This window comes from Hemitrygon akajei, chromosome 7 (genome assembly GCF_048418815.1).
Source record: "Hemitrygon akajei chromosome 7, sHemAka1.3, whole genome shotgun sequence".
Taxonomy (NCBI): domain Eukaryota; kingdom Metazoa; phylum Chordata; class Chondrichthyes; order Myliobatiformes; family Dasyatidae; genus Hemitrygon; species Hemitrygon akajei.
The window spans coordinates 97,821,394-97,843,359 of NC_133130.1; the positions used below are offsets into that span (position 1 = coordinate 97,821,394).

Genomic DNA, 21,966 nt, shown 5'->3' on the forward strand with positions numbered 1-21,966 from the left:
GTGTTATGCATTGACTTGTATCTGTAACATGGCCATTTTCAATTTACAAAACGACCTGTCTCTGGAATCAGAAGCATAATTTAAAATTGTACTCTGTAGTGTAATTGGTGGCTTAGTTCTTGCTAAAGAAATAAGCAACAAAATACAAAATGATTATGAGTAAGCAGTGTTATTATCAAATTAGGTTTCAAAATAGACCACAGTCAATATTACATTAGGATAGGAAGCTTGAAGAGGCCACGTACTGCTTAGGTTATCTGGTAGAAGGGGGTTGACATACAGTTGCATAAATCAGGAAATTAACAACGAACATTCTTGTATTTTTTCAAGCACAACAAAGAACTGGAATTAATATCTCAGATGATTGAACTGAAATGTATCAGTCACTGGTTATGCTGTTTTGGAGAGCTGCACATACCTATGATCTTCATTCTGTGAAAGCGATATAGAACCAAAGGAATAGAGGAATAGGCCGTTTAAAAGATCATGGCTACTCTTATCTCATTGTTATTTTCTCACATTGATCCTTATCCCCTTATGTACTTAGTGACTGAATCTCCACATTTACTCTGTTGAGTAAAGAATTCCAAAGATTCACCATGCTCTGTGTGAAAGAATTTTGTTTTGGCTTATATCCGTCACTGATTTTGAGATTGTTCTATTTGGTTCTATGGAATTCAACTGGAGAAAGAAACCTCATCCTTGCATCTAACTTGTCAAACAGTCAGAATTGTGCATGTTTTGATTAGGTTACTTCTCTTTCTTCTAAACTGCTGGCGTATAGGGTGTGCTTTCCTTAGTCAATAGACAATAGACAATAGGTGCAGGAGTAGGCCATTCGGCCCTTCTAGCCAGCACCGCCATTCATGGCTGATCATACATAATCAGTACCCCTTTCCTGCCCTTTTCCCATATCCCTTGACCCTGCTATCTATAAGAGCTCTATCTAACTCTCTCTTGAATGCATCCAGAGACTTGGCCTCCACTGCCTTCTGGGGTAGAGCATTCCATATATCCGCCTCTCTCTGCATGGAAAAAGTTTTTCCACATCTCAGTTCTAAATGGCCTACCCCTTATTCTTAAACTGTGGCCTCTAGTTCTGGACTCACCCATCAGCGGGAACATGCTTCCTGACTCCAGCGTGTCCAATCCCTTAATAATCTTATATGTCTCAATCAGATCCCCTCTCATCCTTCTAAATTCCAGTGGATACAAGCCCAGTCGCTCCAATCTTTCAACATATGACAGTCCCGCCATTCTGGGAATTAACCTTGTGAACCTACGCTGCACTCCCTCAATAGCAAGAATGTCCTTCCTCAAATTTGGAGACCAAAACTGCACACAATACTCCAGGTGGGGTCTCACCAGGGCCCTGTACAGCTGCAGAAGGACCTATTTACTCCTGTACTCAATTCCTCTTGTTATAAAGGCCAGCATGCCATTAGCTTTCTTCACTGCCTGCTGAACCTGCATGCTTGCTTTCATTGACTGATGTACAAGAACACCTAGATCTCGTTGTGCTTCCCCTTTTCCTAACTTGACTCCATTTAGATAGTACTCTGCCTTCCTGTTCTTGCCACCAAAGTGGATAACCTCACATTTATCCACATTAAACTGCATCTGCCATACATTTGCCCACTCACCCAACCTGTGCAAGTCACCCTGCATTCTCATAACATCTTCCTGACATTTCACACTGCCACCCAGCTTTGTGTCATCAGCAAATTTGCTAATGTTACTTTTAATCCTTTCATCTAAATCATTAATGTATATTGTAAACAGCTGCGGTCCCAGCATCAAACCTTGTGGTACCCCACTGGTCACAGCCTGCCATTCCGAAAGGGACCCGTTGATCGCTACTCTTTGTTTCCTGTCAGCCAGCCAATTTTCAATCCATGTCAGTACTCTGCCCCCAATACCATGTGCCCTAATTTTGCCCACTAATCTCCTATGTGGGACTTTATCAAAAGCTTTCTGGAAGTCCAGGTACACTACATCCACTGGCTCTCCCTTGTCCATTTTCATAGTTACATCCTCAAAAAACTCCAGAAGATTAGTCAAGCATGATTTTCCCTTCATAAATCCATGCTGACTCGGACTGATCCTTCTACTGCTATCCAAATGTGTCGTAATTTCCTCTTTTATAATTGACTCCAGCATCTTTCCCACCACTGACGTCAGGCTAACCGGTCTATAATTCCCTGTTTTCTCTCTCCCTCCTTTCTTGAAAAGTGGGACAACATTAGCCACCCTCCAATCAGCAGGAACTGTTCCTGAATCTATAGAACATTGAAAAATGATTACCAATGCGTCCACGATTTCTAGAGCCACCTCTTTAAGTACCCTGGGATGCAGACCATCAGGTCCCGGGGACTTATCAGCCTTCAGACTCAACAGTCTATCCAACACCGTTTCTTGCCTAATATAAATTTCCTTCAAGTCTTCCCTCATAGAATAAATAATCTACTCCAGGAATACATTTTGTGAACTTTTATTGTTTTCCCTCTTATGAATATCTTAATTGAAACAAAAAGCATTTAATAAGTTGTTTAAAAAAAAAAGAGAGCTTTACAAGGATAATATTATACTTGTATTCAGACTCTACGTGTTAATAATAATTATCATCATTATTATTATGACTCTTTTTCAACCCTTTAACTTTTCCATCTATTACCTCCCAGCTTCTCACTTCAAACCCACTCTCCCACCCACCTGGGTTTATCTATCTCCTTCTAGCTAGTCCTCTTCCCCCTCACTCCACCTCCGTATTCTGGCTTCTTCCCTTTCCTTTCCAATCCTGATGAAGGGTCTCGGCTTGAAATGTCAACTGTTTATTCCTCTCCATAGATACTGCCTGACCTGCTGAGTTCCTCCAGCATTTTGTATGTGTCACTATTTTATGTCGAGATGGGAGAGATGCAGAATGACCCGACTGAATTATTTAAAGCTATGTAATAATCTCCTGGATAGGCTTAAGGCTATCTTTCCACCAGTGGGTGTCCCTGATTGTCACTGATAAGTACAATGAGGAATTTAGAAGACACTTCTTAAACCAAGAAGAAACAGTAATGTAAAAATTATAATTAGCAAGGAGTGATTAGGGCAAATAATCTTGCTGTATTTAAAGATAAACTGGATAAGCATGCTACGAAATAAGAGCATGGAGGGTCTGTGTTTTATGAATAGAGATTATATTTCAAAAGGTTGATATATAATAATTTTCACCTGAGATTTAAAAAAAAATAAAATTGCTGTGTTATGGGAGTAAATTAGTTACTGAATTTTTGGAAAGAACCTAAATACAAATAGGATATGAAATACAATAATTGCAACTGAATTTTATTTAACATCTAATCAATTGTTATGTGGTACTATATACCTAACTTGACCTGGATGAACTTAAATCATTGTATTTATTAATTCTAACAGCAGCAAATTCTGAACAGTGATGCTTTAGCTAGCCATATCTTGTCACGGAAATCTTAAAACTTTGTACGGTACAACTTGATAATAATGCTAATGTTGGTGGACAACTTTAACTCCCCATAGTGCATACACAAAGGCTTGAGCAGACTTCTCCAATGTGTTCACTCAATTTCCTTTTCTAACTCCCAGAGCAGCACTTTACACAGTTCTCCAGCGCCTGGTCCTTTTTCAAAATTTGTCTCTTAGCTTTGCTGTTGTCAGAGGAATGTTGACTAACAAAGGTCTGTTGCATTCTGTTGGGAATCTCATGGCCTCTCTGTGACCCAGAAATAGAAACATGCTGTCTTGGGGGGGGGGGGGGGGGGTGGTATACATTAATATCTACAGTATATCCAACACAACAATACAATGGAATCACAAATACATTATTTCAGGAATTCTGTTTTATTTCAATAAACACATGGAAGTTCACTGAGTAAATAAATTTTTTAAATCGCTGAATTTTATTAACCCCTGTTCACTGTTACCATCTTGGCTGTCTCTCAAGTAGTTAAATAGTCAAAAGGCTTTTTAAAATAGATTCTGCAGGAATTAATAAGAAACTGAGGTATATAAAGGTAGTTTCACTATGAGACTGTGGTGAGACAAGTTGATGGAAATGACGAAAGAGGAATGCTGTTTGAGTGTCTTAGTCTTGATTACTAAAGGGAAACTAACAGCTTATGCAAAGTAGGATATTGCACAAGCAGGCTGCAAACAATACTGAGAGAGGGCTGAATGACATTGGTGTTCATGAGGAATCTGGTGTTTTGTTTTCTGATAATGCTGCCAAAAGATTTGTAGGTTTAAAATGGGTGAATTCAAGAATAGATCTTTGACGAAATGGAAGTAGTGGCAGGAGATCTTTATCTATCTCGTAGACAGAATGTGGAACCATGAAACGGGAATTTCATTTGGAAAGACAATGGAGGATGATTGTATCTTCAACTGTGTTAAAGATTGAAGAGAAGGGAGGCAGTTACAGAGAATGTGGGCACTGATCTGAGAAGATACAGGCACAATTGTAGAAGAAGAGCAGGTTGAAAATGAAGTAATGTATGACACAAATGAAAGCAAAAGAGAAATGATAAAGGTGTTACATTTGAGGAGCACTATTAATTTACAAAGTGAACCATTATCTAAATCATACAACATGGAAACTCGGAATGGAAGTTGTATGGCCAGCTTAGAGGATGTGGAACGCGCACAGTGTAGGTCATGTGCATATGAGCTGGGAGAGATCATGAGATGGGGGTGGGGAAGAATGAGGGAGAATTGAGAATCTGGGGAAGATGCATGCTTAAGGCAAAGCAGCCTTTGATGAAAAATGGTGACTGGGCAGATGATCTCAGTGCAAGCAGACCCATGCTTTTTCTTATGTGAAAGTGAAAAGATCACAGGGGAGTGCTTTCAGCAGGTGGTTAGGAGGGACGAAAAGTATTTAAGGATTATCTTTACAGAATGATCTTGGAGTAATGAGCTGTTTTGCCAGAAGTTAGAAACTGTAAATGATGCTTTATATAATCCAGAAAACCTGGGGTGTATGGCTAGTTCTGAATTAATGCAACGAAGGTGGAGGAACAGTGCGTGCAAGGAAGGAGAATGGACTTAGCTGGTGATATAGACTTTCAATTCTCTGGTGGAGATTGAGGGTGTAATTGAATGAATCAGTAGCTGCAGAAGTTTCCTGGTGAGTAGGATAACAAAGTTTGGATAGGTGGTAGTGTGAAAGTGGCATTATGAGGGATATTTGAAAGATCCGTAAGAGTGGACATGGAAGATTGTTAAAGTAGAAATGAAAGCTGGCTGTTAGAGATTGAGATGAGAGAATTAGAAGCCAGGTGAGATAGTAAAGATTGGCTGATTATGAATTTGGTTTGTACAGAGAGGTAAATTAAAGGCAGACATCAGAGCATTGAGTACAGGGGAACATTTGCAAGGTGAAATATAACGGAGTTTGAAATTCTGAAGGAAGAGAAATATGTGAGCAAAAGACAGTACCTGGGGAAAAAAGTGTTGGGATTGAGTGGATTTTAAATAATGAAGAGTAAAACACAAATTATCACAGAGGGCTCTGAGCAATTTTTGGTATGTATCACACAACCAAACATGGTAGTTTGGATAGGTAATACAGTCAAGTTGGAAGACTTTAGAGGGAATCCTGTTATCATCAGTCCCACAATAGTGTTACTCATTCATGGTCGCAACATGGATGAGAAGGGCCTTGGCTTTGTAACCAAGTTTGTAAAGTGTCAGACTCTATTGTGAAGTAGAGATAATTTCAATGGTTGATTTAATCAGAATGTTGAAGTCGCATACTTTTTCATCCATATTAATCATAATGTTGTATTTTATCAGGGAGAAATGCTTTGATATTCTTGCTTAGACTTTTATTGATATTTTGGTCCAAATTAGAATCTGCTACTGCCTAACTTGTTTTTAGTACTTCTTTAGATGCCCAACAATTGCAGTGATTTTGTTTCCCATGTATGTTTGTTTTACATTCCTGAGTTGATTAAGAACAAATGATATGATAAGAAAATCAGGGGGAGGAAAAGAGATGCTGGAAATCTGAAGCAAAAACAAAGTATTGGAAAAATTCAGCAGGTTAAGGAACACTTGTGGATAAAGGAAACATCAGTGTTTTGAATGTGATGTGTACATTTGTAGTCCATTAAGTTTGCTACCGTGAATCAACGAACTATTAAACAACTAACACCCAGAAATTTCTGTAAAAATGTGTAATTCTATTTATAATAATACGATTACTTGATATCAGTTGGAAACTAACTATATGATATTAAATATGTAAGCAAAGTATTTAGTATATTGAATTTTACATTTTCCCATTTAAGGGGGCAAATATTCTTCTGACAGATAATGGCCATGTGAAATTAGGTAAGAATATATTCTCTTTTCAGAATTAATAAATTATTAATGATTGTTACTGGCTATTGCAAATTTTTAATGTAAATGGAATTGGGGTTTCCATATTGTGGCTTGTTCATATTCATGAATATTATTCCAAATGCAAGGTTTAAAAATGAGAGTAAAGAAGTCGAAGGATAAAAGGAAATTGGAAAATCAGAGTGCTCGCATTTGTAAAGCAGATCAGGAAGAGTGGAACAGAAATTGTAAGCCAGGTTTTGAAAAGATCTAAACTGTCAGGGTTGAAAAAAAGATTTAAACTTGTTTATAAATCTACAATAGAATGACTTATTTGTAAAATACTTAGTCACAGGAATGTTCACTAAATTGGGCACCGAGTGAAATAGCATGATGACCAAAAGTATTATTCTTAAAGGCAAAAAGAGAAAGATTAAGGGATGAAATTTCAGATATCTTGGTCTGAATGTCTATTCATTCTGGTTTAATGGAGCTGTTCCAGTAATTCCCTGTTTAAATTTATAGTGCAAAGGGAGTTTTGTTTTGTTTCACTATAACAATTGCAGCTTTAATAAAAGTCAGATTTTAATGAAGGGCCTTTGTTTGCAAGTCCCTTAAAATATTTGTTGCATACCTACAATTCAATGTGACTTGGGTTTCTCAATAAGAAGTGAATGGAAAGCATTGCACTGTTTTTATTGCACAGTGCTGTATCACAAATTGGTGAATAAAAATGATAGGTACAGTGAAAAATTATTTTGAGTGCCATTGGTACAGATCATTTCATAATATCAGTACTTTGAGTTAGTACAAGGGAAAACAATAACATGATCCAGAATAGTGTGTTACAGAGAAAGTGCAGTACAGACAAAACAGTAAGGTGCAAGGCCATGATAGGTTAGATTGTGAGGTTAAGAGTCCATGTTATCAAACTAGGCACCATTTAACAGTCTCTTAGCAGCGGGAAAGAAGCTTTCAGCCTTTAGGCTCTTGTATCTTATGCTTGATGGGAGGGGGAAGGAAGAGAGAATTTCTGGGTTGAACGGGATCTTTGATTATGTTGGCTGTTTTACTGAAGCTGTGGGAAGTGTAGGCAGAGCCCATGGAGGGGAAGCTGGTTTCTGTGTTGTGCTGAGCTGTGTCCACACCTCTGCTATTTCTCGTGGTCATGGGCAGAGCAGTTACCATGCCTTGCTGTGATGCACCCAGAAAGGATGTCTTTTTATGGTGAATTGATAAAAATTAGTGAGGGTGAACGGGGACATGCCAAATTTCTTTAGCTTTCTGAGGAAGTAGAGACATCAGAATGACCTGATATCATGTTGGTTGCAGAAAGGACCTGAGTGAAACAATTAAAATGTAGACCCTTGGCACTGGCACATCAGGGAAGGATGCAAAGACTAGAAACAGGTTAAATAAATGGAACATCTTTTAATGTAATTGTTATCCTGCTTTTTGCATTACAGCTGATTTTGGAGTTTCTGCACAGATTACTGCAACTATAGCAAAAAGGAAATCGTTTATTGGTACTCCATATTGGTAATGTCATTTTTCTCTATTTGTGATTTATTTATTTGTGATTATGAGGTGTTAATGCTGTAGGGATAATTAAGCACAGCGGATATGTTAAAATTTACAGCCGACTACAGAAATTGATTTCTCTTTACTTATACAGATTTTGATATATCCCAGTGTTTGACCTCAAGATTCATAAATTAAGTTAGTAAGTTTAGTACTTCCTCATTCTACAGCACCCATGGTATCCTATTTATTCCAAAGTTATTCTTCAGCTAGTTATCAGATATTTTTACATTCTTCTTTTATATGGAAGTAAGAAAGAGGAACAAGAGTGCCTTCTTGAATCGTATTTAATAATATTGAGGCTGATCTATTGCAGAACTTGATGTTACTTTCTCACTCTTTCCCTGCATCCCCTGATACTCTTGTAGGTCAAATGTTTGTTTTTATTTGAAGTTTATTGTTCACATTTGAATCTAAATTGTATTAACAAGGCATATACTATGAGATCTTAGATTGGCAGCAGATCAGGGAAGTCTTCATTTTTCTGGCTGACTGACTTTCTGAGCATTCTTCAAAGTAAATCAGAATGTGTTCATAGAAGGCAATTTATTCAGCATCCTTCATCTCTTGAACATCCCAACTACCATCTTAATTAATTAGGAATTGTTAATTGTTCTAATGAAGACAATGTCCTAGCTGGCCTTGTGAGTGGATAAAATGTGCTGCATGCTTGCTTTATATTGTACTGGTGAGCTTGGTAATTACCTGATCCGGGTGATGTAGTTTGAAGGACAGTCATCTTTGAAATGTTTTACAAAACCTGGAAGTATTCTTTAGCAGTACTTTATTTTTGTTTTATTTGCCATAATGTGGAAAGTCATTTGCAGTCAAACTGGAAAGTATGAAACTGGTCAGCCTCTGTGGTCAACTCCTATTTTGTATGTATTATTAATCTTTAGTTCAAGGTATATAATATAAATGGATAAATTAATCACATCCTATGAAGATGAGGTGGCCATTTCTATACATGGATCATTTTTCATTGTGTTTTTTAAAATTGTACTACTCTTTGTGTTTGTTTTTTCCTTTTCCCTTCTTAACAAGTTTGTCAGAAAGGGACCTAGGCCCAGATTTCTGCACTCAAAGCCAGAATAGATTCAGCTCCCCCCCCCCCACCCCACACCACCCAATAATTTAAAGCTGCCTGTGACGACTGCCAATATCAAGTGTGGAAGTTTGCTCTGTTCTGTACCACTGTATTGGTTCTCTTTATGTGTGAAAGTTAACAAGATAAAAATTTCTAGAAAATAATGAGCTATAATCTGCAGCAGGATTATTTGATACAGTATGCACTTGTTGATGAGCCTTCAGAGATTTGCACGAGCGATTCTTTGGACAAATCCAAGGTTTCTCTCCATTAATAAAAAAAATATATTGAAAACACTCTGCAGAGCAGGAAACGTCTGTGGATAGAGACACAGCTAATATTTCAGGTCTGAGAAAAGAGAAAGCTAATTGGCTTTCAGTAATAGAGGTTGGGTAGAGGTATGTGTACAATAAAGGGAATATTTCTGATAGGATGAGAACAAATGAGTTAATGTGGCAATTTAAGCACATGACACTTCTTTGTGTATGTGTTGTTGACTTATATGGGACATGCCCCGCACCATACCAGTGGAGAATGAAAACAGGTGAATGACTGTTATCAATGGCCAATTCTGATACGGGTGGAGAGAAAGCAAGTTACCTAAAGGCAAATGTGCAGTCACTTGAGAACAAAATTGAGGACTTCAAGGGTACAGGTGCTCTATCGCGGGGAAATGAGGAATTGTTGTGTTTTATAGTACTTAGAGTATGCCAGATACGGTGATCAGACCCAACGGCTTCTCAATACACAGGATAACGGCTGCACAGGTGGAAGGTCAACTGAGGAAGATCTGTACCAGCAAGGCGGCTGGACCGGATGGAGTTTCCCCACGATTACTGAGGGCCTGTGCGACTGAGCTGGGAGAACCACTACAGCGCATCTTCAACATGAGCCTGGAGCAGAGAAGAGTACCCAGACAGTGGAAAACATCCTGTATTGTCCCGGTACCGAAGAAACCACAACCAAAGGAGTTGAATGACTTCAGACCTGTTGCCTTGACGTCGCACGTGATGAAGACCATGGAGCGGCTGATAATACAGTATCTGAGGCCACAAACCAGGCACGCCCAGGATCCTCTTCAGTTTGCGTATAAGGAGAAGGTGGGAGTGGAGGATGCTATCACGTATTTGCTGCACAAATCACTCTCTCACCTAGATGGGGTCAGTTGTGCTGTGAGGATTACATTCCTTGACTTCTCTAGTGCCTTTAACACCATCCAGCCCAAGATCTTAAGGCACAAACTAACGGAGATGGGAGTAGACTCTCACATGGTGGATTGGATAGTGGACTACTTGACAGATAGACCTCAGTATGTGCGGTTGGGAGACTGTAGGTCTGACACGGTGGTCAGCAGCACAGGGACGCCGCAGGGAACCGTACTCTCTCCGGTCCTGTTCACCCTGTACACATCAGACTTCCAATATAACTCGGAGTCCTGCCATGTGCAGAAGTTCGCTGATGACACGGCCATAGTGGGGTGTGTCAGGAATGGACAGGAGGAGGAGTATAGGAAACTGATACAGGACTTTGTGATATGGTGCAACTCAAACTACCTGCGTCTCAATATCACCAAGACCAAGGAGATGGTGGTGGACTTTAGGAGATCTAGGCCTCATATGGAGCCAGTGATCATTAATGGAGAATGTGTGGAGCAGGTTAAGACCTACAAGTATCTGGGAGTACAGTTAGACAAGAAGCTGGACTGGACTGCCAACACAGATGCCTTGTGCAGGAAGGCACAGAGTCGAATGCACTTCCTAAGAAGGTTGGCGTCATTCAATGTCTGTAGTGAGATGCTGAAGATGTTCTATAGGTCAGTTGTGGAGAGCGCCCTCTTCTTTGTGGTGGCGTGTTGGGGAGGAAGCATTAAGAAGAGGGACGCCTCACGTCTTAATAAGCTGGTAAGGAAGGCGGGCTCTGTCGTGGGCGAAGTACTGGAGAGTTTAACATCGGTAGCTGAGCGAAGGGCGCTGAGTAGGCTACGGTCAATTATGGATAACTCTGAACATCCTCTACATAGCACCATCCAGAGACAGAGAAGCAGTTTCAGCGACAGGTTTCTATCGATGCAATGCTCCTCAGACAGGATGAAGAGGTCAATACTCCCCAATGCCATTAGGCTTTACAATTCTACCGCCAGGACTTAAGAACTTTTTAAAAGCTATTATTAATGCTTTTTGAGATAGTGATTTAGATGCATATCATATTTTTTACTGAGTTAAGTATTGTATGTAATTAGTTTTGCTACAACAAGTGTATGGGACATTGGAAAAAAGTTGAATTTCCCCATGGGGATGAATAAAGTATCTATCTATCTATCTATCTATCTAAATCGAACTGCCGATTCGGAAATGGAAAAAGTGGGAGTGTATTTCATGTTAAAATCTAGTGCTCTGATGTGATGGTTTTGTCATACTCATGTTCCTTGACCTTGAACACATAATAATCAAATGCTACCTGTTCTATTCATCAAGAGAGTTCCCCTCTATGATCCTGACTGCAGTGTAATACCACCTGAAATAATGCATGATGCTGTCAGCAAACAAGAAACAGTTTGCCCGACGCATTTCATTATCATAGTTGGAGATTTCAATCAAGCTTGTTTGAAGAAATATCTGCCCAATTACAGTCAGCATGTAACTTGTAGCACCAGAAGTCTACTAGACCACTGCTATACTAGGACAAGGGATGCCTATCATTCCATGCACAGACTGCATTTCAGCAAATCTGATCACTTGGCTGTCCTTCAACTTGCCGACAGGTAGACACTAAAGAGCAAGGCTCCAGAGATTAGGACAACGATGACATGGTCATGGGAGGCAAAGGAGCAGCTACAGGATAGCTTCGAGTCAGTGGATCTGAATGAATACACTGTGGTTATCACGGACTTTGAAGGTTCATTTATTATCAAAGTATACAACTCTCAAATTCTTCTTCTCCAGATAGCTACTCCAGAGAGAAAAAATGAAGAGAATGGCAGCACGATCATCACCCTCCCACCCCCCCGGCACAAAAAGACGAACAAAATCCTGATCAGGCGCATCAACCCCCAAATCCTCCTTCTCCACACACAAAAACAAGAAAGATCAGGTGAAAAACACAGAATATAAGACTGTGAAAATAGCCATAGTCCAAGTTCATGATCCAAAATACACAAAAGTTGAGTTTTCTCTGGGCACAGCAACAGGTCACACAAGCTTCCCTGTCTGGCAGCGGAGTGATCCCACCAGCGATCAAAAGGCAGTTTCCCCTGTCTGGCAGCGGAGCGATCCCACCAGCTGTCAAAAGGCAGTCTCCCCTGTCTGGCAGCGGAGTGATCCCACCAGCTGTCAAAAGGCAGTCTCCCCTGTCTGGCAGCGGAGTGATCCCACCAGCGATCAAAAGGCAGTTTCCCCTGTCTGGCAGCGGAGCGATCCCACCAGCTGTCAAAAGGCAGTCTCCCCTGTCTGGCAGCGGAGTGATCCCACCAGCTGTCAAAAGGCAGTTTCCCCTGTCTGGCAGCGGAGTGATCCCACCAGCGATCAAAAGGCAGTCTCCCCTGTCTGGCAGCGGAGTGATCCCACCAGCGATCAAAAGGCAGTCTCCCCTGTCTGGCAGCGGAGCGATCCCACCAGCTGTCAAAAGGCAGTTTCCCCTGTCTGGCAGCGGAGTGATCCCACCAGCGATCAAAAGGCAGTCTCCCCTGTCTGGCAGCGGAGTGATCCCACCAGCAATCAAAAGGCAGTCTCCCCTGTCTGGCAGCGGAGTGATCCCACCAGCTGTCAAAAGGCAGTCTCCCCTGTCTGGCAGCGGAGTGATCCCACCAGCGATCAAAACACAGGTAGCCAACACTCGCCTTCTGCTTTGGCCTCTGTTTCAATCTCCCTTACCTCTTTAATCGGTGAACAATGGAAGGTTTAATTGGCAAAATGGAGTCAAACATTGGGTCATATCCTGTCCCACAGTCTTCTTGCCACGAGGTTCGTGCACGCTGCCTCTGCCTTCTCGAATCCTCTCGGAGAAACACCCAAACGATCTCCAGACTGCAAATCACAGGCTCCAACAGTTCCAGAATCACATTCAAGATGAAAAACAAACATAAAAGACATAAAAGAAATGAAATAGATGGTTTCATGGTTTATCCAGAAGATGTCAACGATGGGAGCATTGTACGCAGGTGTCACCGACGAGTGCGTCCCTACAAAGTCATTCAGAGTCTTCCCCAACCAGAAACCCTGGATGAACTATTAGATCTGCAATCTGCTGAGGGCCAGATCAGTGGCATTTCTTGGTGACTAAGAAAGTTAGAAGAGGCCCAGGTATGATCTTGGGAAGCCATCTCGGGCAAAGTGGCAATTCTGGACTAAACTTGAATCAACAAAGTATGCCCTACATTTGTGGCAGGGCTTCGCTTCCAAATGAGCTGGAAGTCTTCTATGCTCATTTTGATCATCAAAACATGGAGGAACCATCACAAACTCTCACATCCCTTAGTGACCTTGTGATTTCACTCTCTGAGGCCGATGTGAGAGCATCCTTCAGGGTGGGTACCTGGCAAAGTACTAACGACCTGCGCTGTTCAATTGACTGGAGTGTTCACTGAGATTTTTAACCTCTCACTTAGCAGTCTGAGGTACCCACCTGCTTCAAGCAGGCTTCAATTATACCAGTGCCTGAGCAGAATATGGTAACCTTCCTCAGTGACTATCGTCCAGTAGCATTTACATTCGCTGTGATGAATTGTTTTGACAGGCTGGTGATGAAACATATCAACTCCTGCCTGAGAAGTGATTTGGATTTGCTCCAATTTGCCAACCAGCACAGCAGGTCCATAGCAGATAGCATTTCATTGGCTCTTCACTTAACCATGGAACACCTGGACAGCAAAGATGCATACATCAGGATACTTTATCAACTAAAGCTTCGCATTCAGTACTATCATCCACTCAAAATTAATCCATAAGCTTCAAGACCTTGGCCTCAATGCCCCCTTGTGCATTTGAATCCTCGATATCCTCACTTGCAGACCCCAGCTGTTTTGGATTGGAAACAACATCTCCTCCACATTCTGCATCAGCACAGGAGTACCACAAGGCTGTGTGGCTAAGTACAGCTCTAGTGTCATATTTAAGTTTGCTGACGACACCACTGTCATAGGCCAAATCAAAGGTGATAATGTATCAGCATATAGGAGGGAGATTGAAAATCTGGGTAAGTGGTGCCATAACAACATCCTCTTACTCAGTGTCAGCAAGACGAAGGTGCTGATTATTGATTTCAGGAGGAGAAAACCAAAGTTCCATGAGCCAGTTCCCGTTGGAGGATCAGAGATGGAGAGGATCAAAGACTTAGTTCCTTGGTGTTATCATTTCAGAAGATCTGTCCTGGGCCCAGCACATAAGTGCAACTACAAAGAAAGCACAGCAGTGCCTCTACTTCCTTAGAAGTTTGCAAGGATTTGTCATGACATCTAAATCTTTGACAAACTTCTATAGTGGTATATTAATGGTTGCGTCACTACCTGGTATGGAAACACCAATTCTGTTAAACAAAAATCTTTCCAAAAAAAAGTAATGGATATGGCTCATTCCATTATGGGTAAAGCCCTCCCCTCCATTGAGCACATATACACGGGGCATTGTCTCGGGACAGTAACCTCCAACGTAAGGGACCCCCATCACCCAATTCAGGTCATGCTTTCTTCTTGATGCTGCCATCAGGAAGAAGGCACAGGGGCTTCAGGACCCACACCACCAGGTTCAGGAACAGCTATTTAACCTTCAACTCTCAGGTTGAACCAGTGAGAATAACTTCATATCTTCACTGAACTTTATTTGCCCCATCGCTGAACTGTTTATTTTTCTTTTCTTTCTTTTTGTGTTTGCACAGTTTATTGACTTTTCCACACTGGTTGTCTGCCCTGTTGATGTCTGGTTTTTCATTGATTCTGTTAAGGTTATTAGATTTATTGAGTGTGTGCACAAGAAAATGAATCTCAGGGTTTTATGTGGTGACGTGTTATGTACTTCGATAATGAATTTACTTTGAACTTTGGATCTATAGTACTGTGCAAAATTCTTAGGCACCCCTAAATTTTTTATGTATGTTTACTTTTTGCCTTCTGTATTTGTGTGCATAGAACAGAGCAAATTGTATTTTTCCAAACATTCATTTTCCAAAAAATGAAATGTTAGAGAAATGTTTGTATTTCATTAAAGAAAGTAACATTTTAAGTAATGGACCACTTTTCAAATAAAAACTTGATTACTTTGGAGGTATATAGCCAGTGCATGATTAAACAAATATAACAGGATGATGTAATGTTCTATGACATAATGAGCTGAATGAACTAAACTGATTAACTGAAGTAGAAATGGGTGTAGAAGGAATCAAACCGGGCGAAGGGCAACCAAGCTAAAAGGTTAGGGTGTGGCTGATATGACAATTTAACCTTCAAATCATGAGTTGTTGCACCTTGGCAAGAGTGAGCATAGCAACAAGACACAAGGTGGTCATCCTGCATCAGGAAGATCTCTCCCAAGCAGAAATTTTGCAGCAGACAGAAGTTTCAATGTATTGTCCAAGCACTTCTAAAGAAGCACAAAGAAACTGACAGGGTTGAGGACCAGAAATGCAATGGTCGGCCACGGAGACGGAGTGCAGCAGACAAGAGATACATCAAACTGACGTCCATTCTAAATTGGTAGACATCCAGCGCTGCTATCAGGTCTGAATTGACAAAAACCACTGGAACTCAAGTACACCCCTCTATATTCTGGAGAAATCTTGTCAGAAATGGTCTTCATGGAAGAGTTGCTACCAAAAAAGCCCTTCCTCTGAAGTGGAAACAAAGCCAGGAGATTCACCTATGCACAAAAACACAAAGACTGGTGGGGCTGAACAATGGTAGCAAGTGCTTTGGACTGACAAGTCAAATTTTGAATTTTTTGGCTCAGACAGGAGGCTGTTTGTAGGTAGAAGACCTGGAGGGTGCTACATGGACGAGTGTCTGCAGCCAACAGGAAGCATGACGGAGGTTCTCTGCAGGTTTGGTGTTGCATTTTTATAAATGGAGTTGGTGATCTGGCCAGAAATAATGGAATCTGCAATGCTGAGAAGTGCATGCAGATTCTCATCCATCACACAATACCATCAGAGAGGTGTGTCTGATCAGTCTGTAGCAGGACGATGATTCCAAATACACGACCAAGTTCATAAAGAACTATCTTCAGCAAAAAAAAAAAGAACAAGGGGTTCTGCAACAGATGGTATAGACTCCAGAAAGCCCAGATCTCAGGGGCTGTCTAGGATTACCTGAAGAGACAGAAGCAAGCAAGACAGCCAATGTCTGTAGAAGAACTGTGTTAAGTTTTCCAAGATGCTCGAAACAACCTATCAGCTGATTTTCTATAAAACTGCATGGCAGTGCACCTACGAGAATTGTTGCACTTTTAATGGCAAAGGGTGGTCACACCAAATATTGATTTGATTTAGGTTTTTACAGTTTACTGCTGTTTGTAGTACATTTTTTGATATTTAGAAATTTTTCATTTTTTTGAAAGCATCTTCTCTTCACAGAATTTTTTACATGTGCCTAAGACTTTTGCACAGTATTGTAATACTAGAGTCCAAAAGGCTGTAGCTTGCCCTAACAGGATGACATGTTGTTTCTCAAGCTTGTGTTGGACCTTGTTATAACAGTGCAGGGGCCACAGATAAATATGTCCAAGTAATAATGGATGGAGAAATCAAGTGGCAAGTAAGGAGCTTTGGGGATGACATCTACAGGTTGAGTGCAACTACTTTGCAAAGTTATCACCTGTACTGCAATGTGAAGGTGATCACATTGTATTGTACATTAGATTGGAAGATGCCTCACCTGTAAAGAGTGTCAGGTGCGCCTAGATAATAGGAAGGGGAGAGGTGATTTTATATACGTAAAGACAATGTATGCCCTGTTTATGCATTGCTTCTTCGTTGAGATGAGATTGTTGGTTTTATATGCCATGGTAGTGTAGTAGTTATCACGAAACTGTTATGGCTCAGGGTGTTTCGGAATTCAGTTCCTGTGCCATCTGCACGAAGCTTGTATGTTCTTCCTGTAAGCCTGCAAATTTCCAGTTTCCTCCCACAGTCTGAAGACACACTGGTTAATAGTAAATTGGTCATTGTAAATTGTAAACATGAGATTATGCTGCTGCTGGAAATCCAAAGCAACACACACAAAATACTGGAGGAACTCAGTAGGTCAGGCAGCATCTATGGAAATGGTTGATGTTTTGGCCAAAATCCTCTTCAGGACTGGAAAGGAAGGGGGAAGGCACCAGAATAAAAACATGGAGGGACAGGAGGAGAATGAAGATTAGCTAGAAGATGAAGCCAGGTGAGTGGGAAAGGTAAAGGGCTTGAAAAAAAGGAATCTGATAGGAAAAGAGAGTAGACCTTGGGAGAAAGGACAGAAGTGATAGGCAGGTAAAGAGAAGAGGTAAGAGGCCTGAGTAGGGAATAGAAGAGGGGGGAGAAAAAATAAATTATTGGAAGGAGAAATGGCTGTTTAATCCATCAGGTTGGAGGCTACCCAAACAGAATATGAAGTGTTGCTCCTGCACCCTGAGAGTGGCCTCATTGTGACTGAAGAGGAGGCTGTGGACTGACATGTAGGAACTGGAATGGGGATAGGATTTAAATTGTTTGGCTACTGGGAAGTTCCACTTTTGGAGGATGGAACAGAGATGTCTGACAAAGTGGTCCCCAAATTTACATTAGGTCTCACCAGACTGGAGGAGGCTGCATCAGATACACTAGGCAACCTCAACAAATTTGTAGTGTAAATTGTTCTGTGATTATGCTATTCTTAGAAGGTGGGTTACTGGGCAGTGCAGCTCGTTGGGCCAGAAGGGCTTGTTCTGCACTGGATTTCAAAGGTTCAAAGGTACAATTTAATGTCAGAGAGATGTATACAATATACATCCTGATATGATTTTTCTTCGCCAACCATCATGAAAACAGAGGAGTGCCCCAAAGAATGAATGACAGTTAAATGTTAAAAACCCAAAGTCCCCCCAGCTCCCCCCTTCCGCGCATAAGCAGCAGCAGCAGCAAGCAACAATCCCCCCCATGCCCACTGGCAAAAAAAGCATCGGCATTGTCACCGAGCATTCAAGCATGAGCAAAGCAATAACAATGACACAGACTTGCAGTTACCCCAAAGACTTTGCATTTCACCCGGTATTTGACATACAGCAGGTTTTCTCTCTCTCCCTAATAAGGGAGAAGGAGGTGTCTCTATTTTCCCGGAGAGTGGCAAGACATACCACTCGCTGGTTTATGATGTTAAAAGTCCGTTACGTCGCTTTTTTTTTAGCTTTGTGCCTGAAGATCGCAAAGATCCCGGGTCTCCAGGTTCACAGCCATAGATATTTCGACTCCCCCGATGACACACGGGTCTCCTGTCGTGACACTGACCCTTGAACTGTCCGTCTCCAGAGTCCCAAGATCCTAGGCTTCCGAATCCGAGCCGGACTCTCGGGCGGAGCCTTTGGCATGCCGAACAACGGCCAGTTATGGAACCCCGAGAGTGGGTCCCATTCCTGCAAAGAACCGTAGTCAGCGTGTAACTCCAGGTCAGGGTCTTCAAAAGAACCCTGAAAAGGAAAAACAGAGATATTAAAGACAGAAATAGAGCTGTTTCCGAAGATGCAAACAAAGGAGTCACTGTTAGACGCCATTAACCCTTCTAAGCTCTACCTTCTGATTTCTAAATAATGATGAAAATGCAAAGTATAGTTTTAAAAATGTGTTCACTACACCCCTAGAGGTTAATGCCTTTCTGGTATTCAGTTTGATGTAGATATTGGGTAACCCAGTGATATATGCTGAAGACTAGTGAGTGTTCTTTGATACTACTTAACTGAGGATTTTGGGAGTTGGCCCTTGCGATGTTTAACATGTTAAAGATTTTTGATAGATCTGTGAGCAGCAGTTGGCGTGCTTGAAATAGTGCGTGCATCCTTTTAATGTATGTTTTACAGTTTCTGCAGTATGGGGTAACCATTGTTTAAATGTTCACACCTATCCTATTTTAGGGAGGGAGGCAAAAGAGGTGGGGGCATGGTACTGTTGATCAGAGATAGTGTCACGGCTGCAGAAAAGGAGGAAGTCATGGAGGGGTTGTCTACGGAGTTTCTGTGGGTGGAAGTTTGAAATAGGAAGGGGTCAATAACTCTACTGGATATAGACCACCCAATAGTAACAGGTACATCAAGAAGCAGATAAGGAGACAGATTCTGGAAAGGAGTAATAATAATAGGGTTGTTGCGGTGGGAGATACTAGTTTCCCAAATATTGATTGGCATCTCCCTAGAGTGAGGAATTTAGGTGGGGTGAAGTTTGTTAGGTGTGTTCAGGAAGGTTTCTTGACACAATATATAGATAAGCCTACAAAAGGAGAGGCTGTACTTGATCCGGTATTGGGAAATGAACCTGGTCAGGTGTCAGGTCTCTCAGTGGGAGAGCATTTTGGAGATAGTGATCACAATTCTATCTCCTTTTCCATAGTATTGGAGAGGGATAGGAACAGACAAGTTAGCAAAACGCTTAAATGGAGTAAGGAGGAATATGAGGTTGTCAGGCAGGAATGTGGAAGCATAAATTGGAAACAGATGTTCTCAGGGAAACATGGCAGAAATGTGGCAAATGTTCAGGGGATATTTGCATGGGATTCTGTGTAGATATGTTCCAATGAGACAGGGAAAGGATGGTAGGGTACAGGAACCATGGTGTACAAAGGCTGTTGTAAATCTAGTCAAGAAGAAAAGAAGAGCTTACGAAAGGTTCAAAAAACTAGGTAATGATAGAGATCTAGAAGATTATAAGACTAGCAGGAAGGAGCTGAAGAATGAAATTAGGAGAGCCAGAAGGGGCCATGAGAAGGCCTTAGTGAGCAGGATTAAGGAAAACCCCAAGGCATTCTACAAGTATGTGAAGAGCAAGAGGATAAGACGTGAGAGAATAGGACCAATCAAGTGTGACAGTGGAAAAGTGTGTGTGTAACTGGAGGAGATAGCAGAGGTACGAATACTTCAGTATTCACTACGGAAAAGGATCTTGGCGATTTTAGGGACGCTTGAGCATATAGATATTAAGGAAGAGGATGTGCTGGAGCTTTTGGAAAGCATCAAGTTGGATAAGTCACCGGGACTGGATGGGATGTACCCCAGGCTATTGTGGGAGGCGAGGGAGGAGATTGCTGAGCTTCTGGCAAAGATCTTTGCATCATCAATGAGGACGGGAGAGGTTACAGAGGATTGGAGGGTTGTGGATGTTGTTCCCTTATTCAAAAAAGGGAGTAGGGATAGCCCAGGAAATTATAGACCAGTGAGTCTTACTTCAGTGGTTGGTAAGTTGATGGAGAAGATCCTGAGAGGCAGGATTTATGAACATTTGGAGAGGCGTAATATGATTAGGAATAGTCAGCATGGCTTTGTCAAAGGCAGGTCGTGCCTTAGGAGCCTGATTGAAATTTTTGAGGTTGTGACTAAGCAAATTGATGAGGGTAGAGCCGTAGATGTAGTGTATATGGATTTTAGCAAGGCTTTTGATAAGGTACCCCATGCACGGCTTATTGAGAAAGTAAGGAGGCATGGGATCCAAGGGGACATTGCTTTGTGGATCATATGGTGTGTAGGCCTTCATCAATCGTGGAAATGAGTTTAAGTGCCAAGAGGTAATGTTGCAGCAATATAAGACCGTGGTCAGACCCCACTTGGAGTAATGTGTTCAATTTTGGTCGCCTCACTACAAGAAGGACGTGGAAACCATAGAAAGGGTGCAGAGGAGATTTACAAGGATGTTGCCTGGAATGGGGAGCATGCCTCATGAGAATAGGTTGAATGAACTCGGCCTTTTCTCTCTGGAGTGACGAAGGATGAGCTTTTGGAAAGCATCAAGAGGTGTTGAGAGGTGTACAATTGATGTACGTTGAGAGGTGACCTGATAGAGGTGTACAAGATAATGAGAGGCATTGATTGTGTGGATAGTCAGAGGTTTTTTCCCCAGGGCTGAAATGGCTAGCACGAGAGGGCGTAGTTTTAAGGTGCTTAGAAGTAGGAACAGAGTAGATGTCGGGGTAAGTTTTTTTTACTGCTGCTGCTGGTGGTGGTGGTGGTGGTGTTGGGGGCAGAAACTATAGGGTCTTTTAAGAGACTCCTGGATGGCTATTTGGAGCTTTGAAAAATAGAGGGCTAAGGGTAAGACAAGGTAGTTCTAAGGTAAGGGCATGTTCGACACAGCTTTGCTGGCTGAAGGGCCTGTATTGTGCTGTAGGTTTTCTATGTTTCTATCTATCCTTTGTCATAGCTCTGTTGGGCCTTGCTGCATGTTTGTAAGGATTAGGGGACTGATTCAGCTTATCAATATAAGTAACCAGCACTTGGGGCTTTATACATTGTGATAAGACCATACAAGGGTGACTTTTATGCTGTACCTTCACACAATCTCAATCTCTCTTGAATTACCTTAAAGGATGGTGCTATATGGGAAGCACTCTGAAAACCTCTCCATGACTAGCCATCCTAACTTCATATACTTCATATTTCAGTATGTCTGCCAGGTATATACAGTGGCATGCAAAGGTTTGGTCACTCCTGGTCAAAATTTCTGTTACTGTGAATAGTTAAGTGAGTAGAAGATGAACTGATCTCCAAAAGTCAGAAAGTTAAAGATGGAACATTCTTTTCAACATTTTAAACAAGATTAGTGTATTATTTTTGTTTTGTACGATTTTAGACTGAAAAAAAGGAAAGGAGCACCATGCAAAAGTTTGGGCACCCCAAGAGATTTGAGTTCTCAGATAACTTTTACTAAGGTCTCAGACCTTAATTAGTTTGTTAGGGCTATGGCTTGTTCACAGTCATCGTTAGTAAAGGCCAGGCGATGCAAATTTCAAAGCTTTATAAATACCCTGACTC

At 41.4% G+C, this 21,966-nt stretch overlaps 1 protein-coding gene across 8 annotated transcripts in view; it reads left to right on the forward strand.

Moving 5' to 3' along the window:
• Positions 1–21,966, forward strand: part of map4k3a (mitogen-activated protein kinase kinase kinase kinase 3a) — a 275,670-nt gene that overhangs the window by 131,100 nt on the left and 122,604 nt on the right. For all 8 annotated transcript variants that reach the window (XM_073051531.1, XM_073051530.1, XM_073051535.1 and 5 more), the window contains exons 7-8: positions 6,321–6,363; positions 7,818–7,890. In XM_073051531.1, the coding sequence (XP_072907632.1) occupies positions 6,321–6,363; positions 7,818–7,890 (116 nt within the window). The remainder of the gene's footprint in view (positions 1–6,320; positions 6,364–7,817; positions 7,891–21,966) is intronic.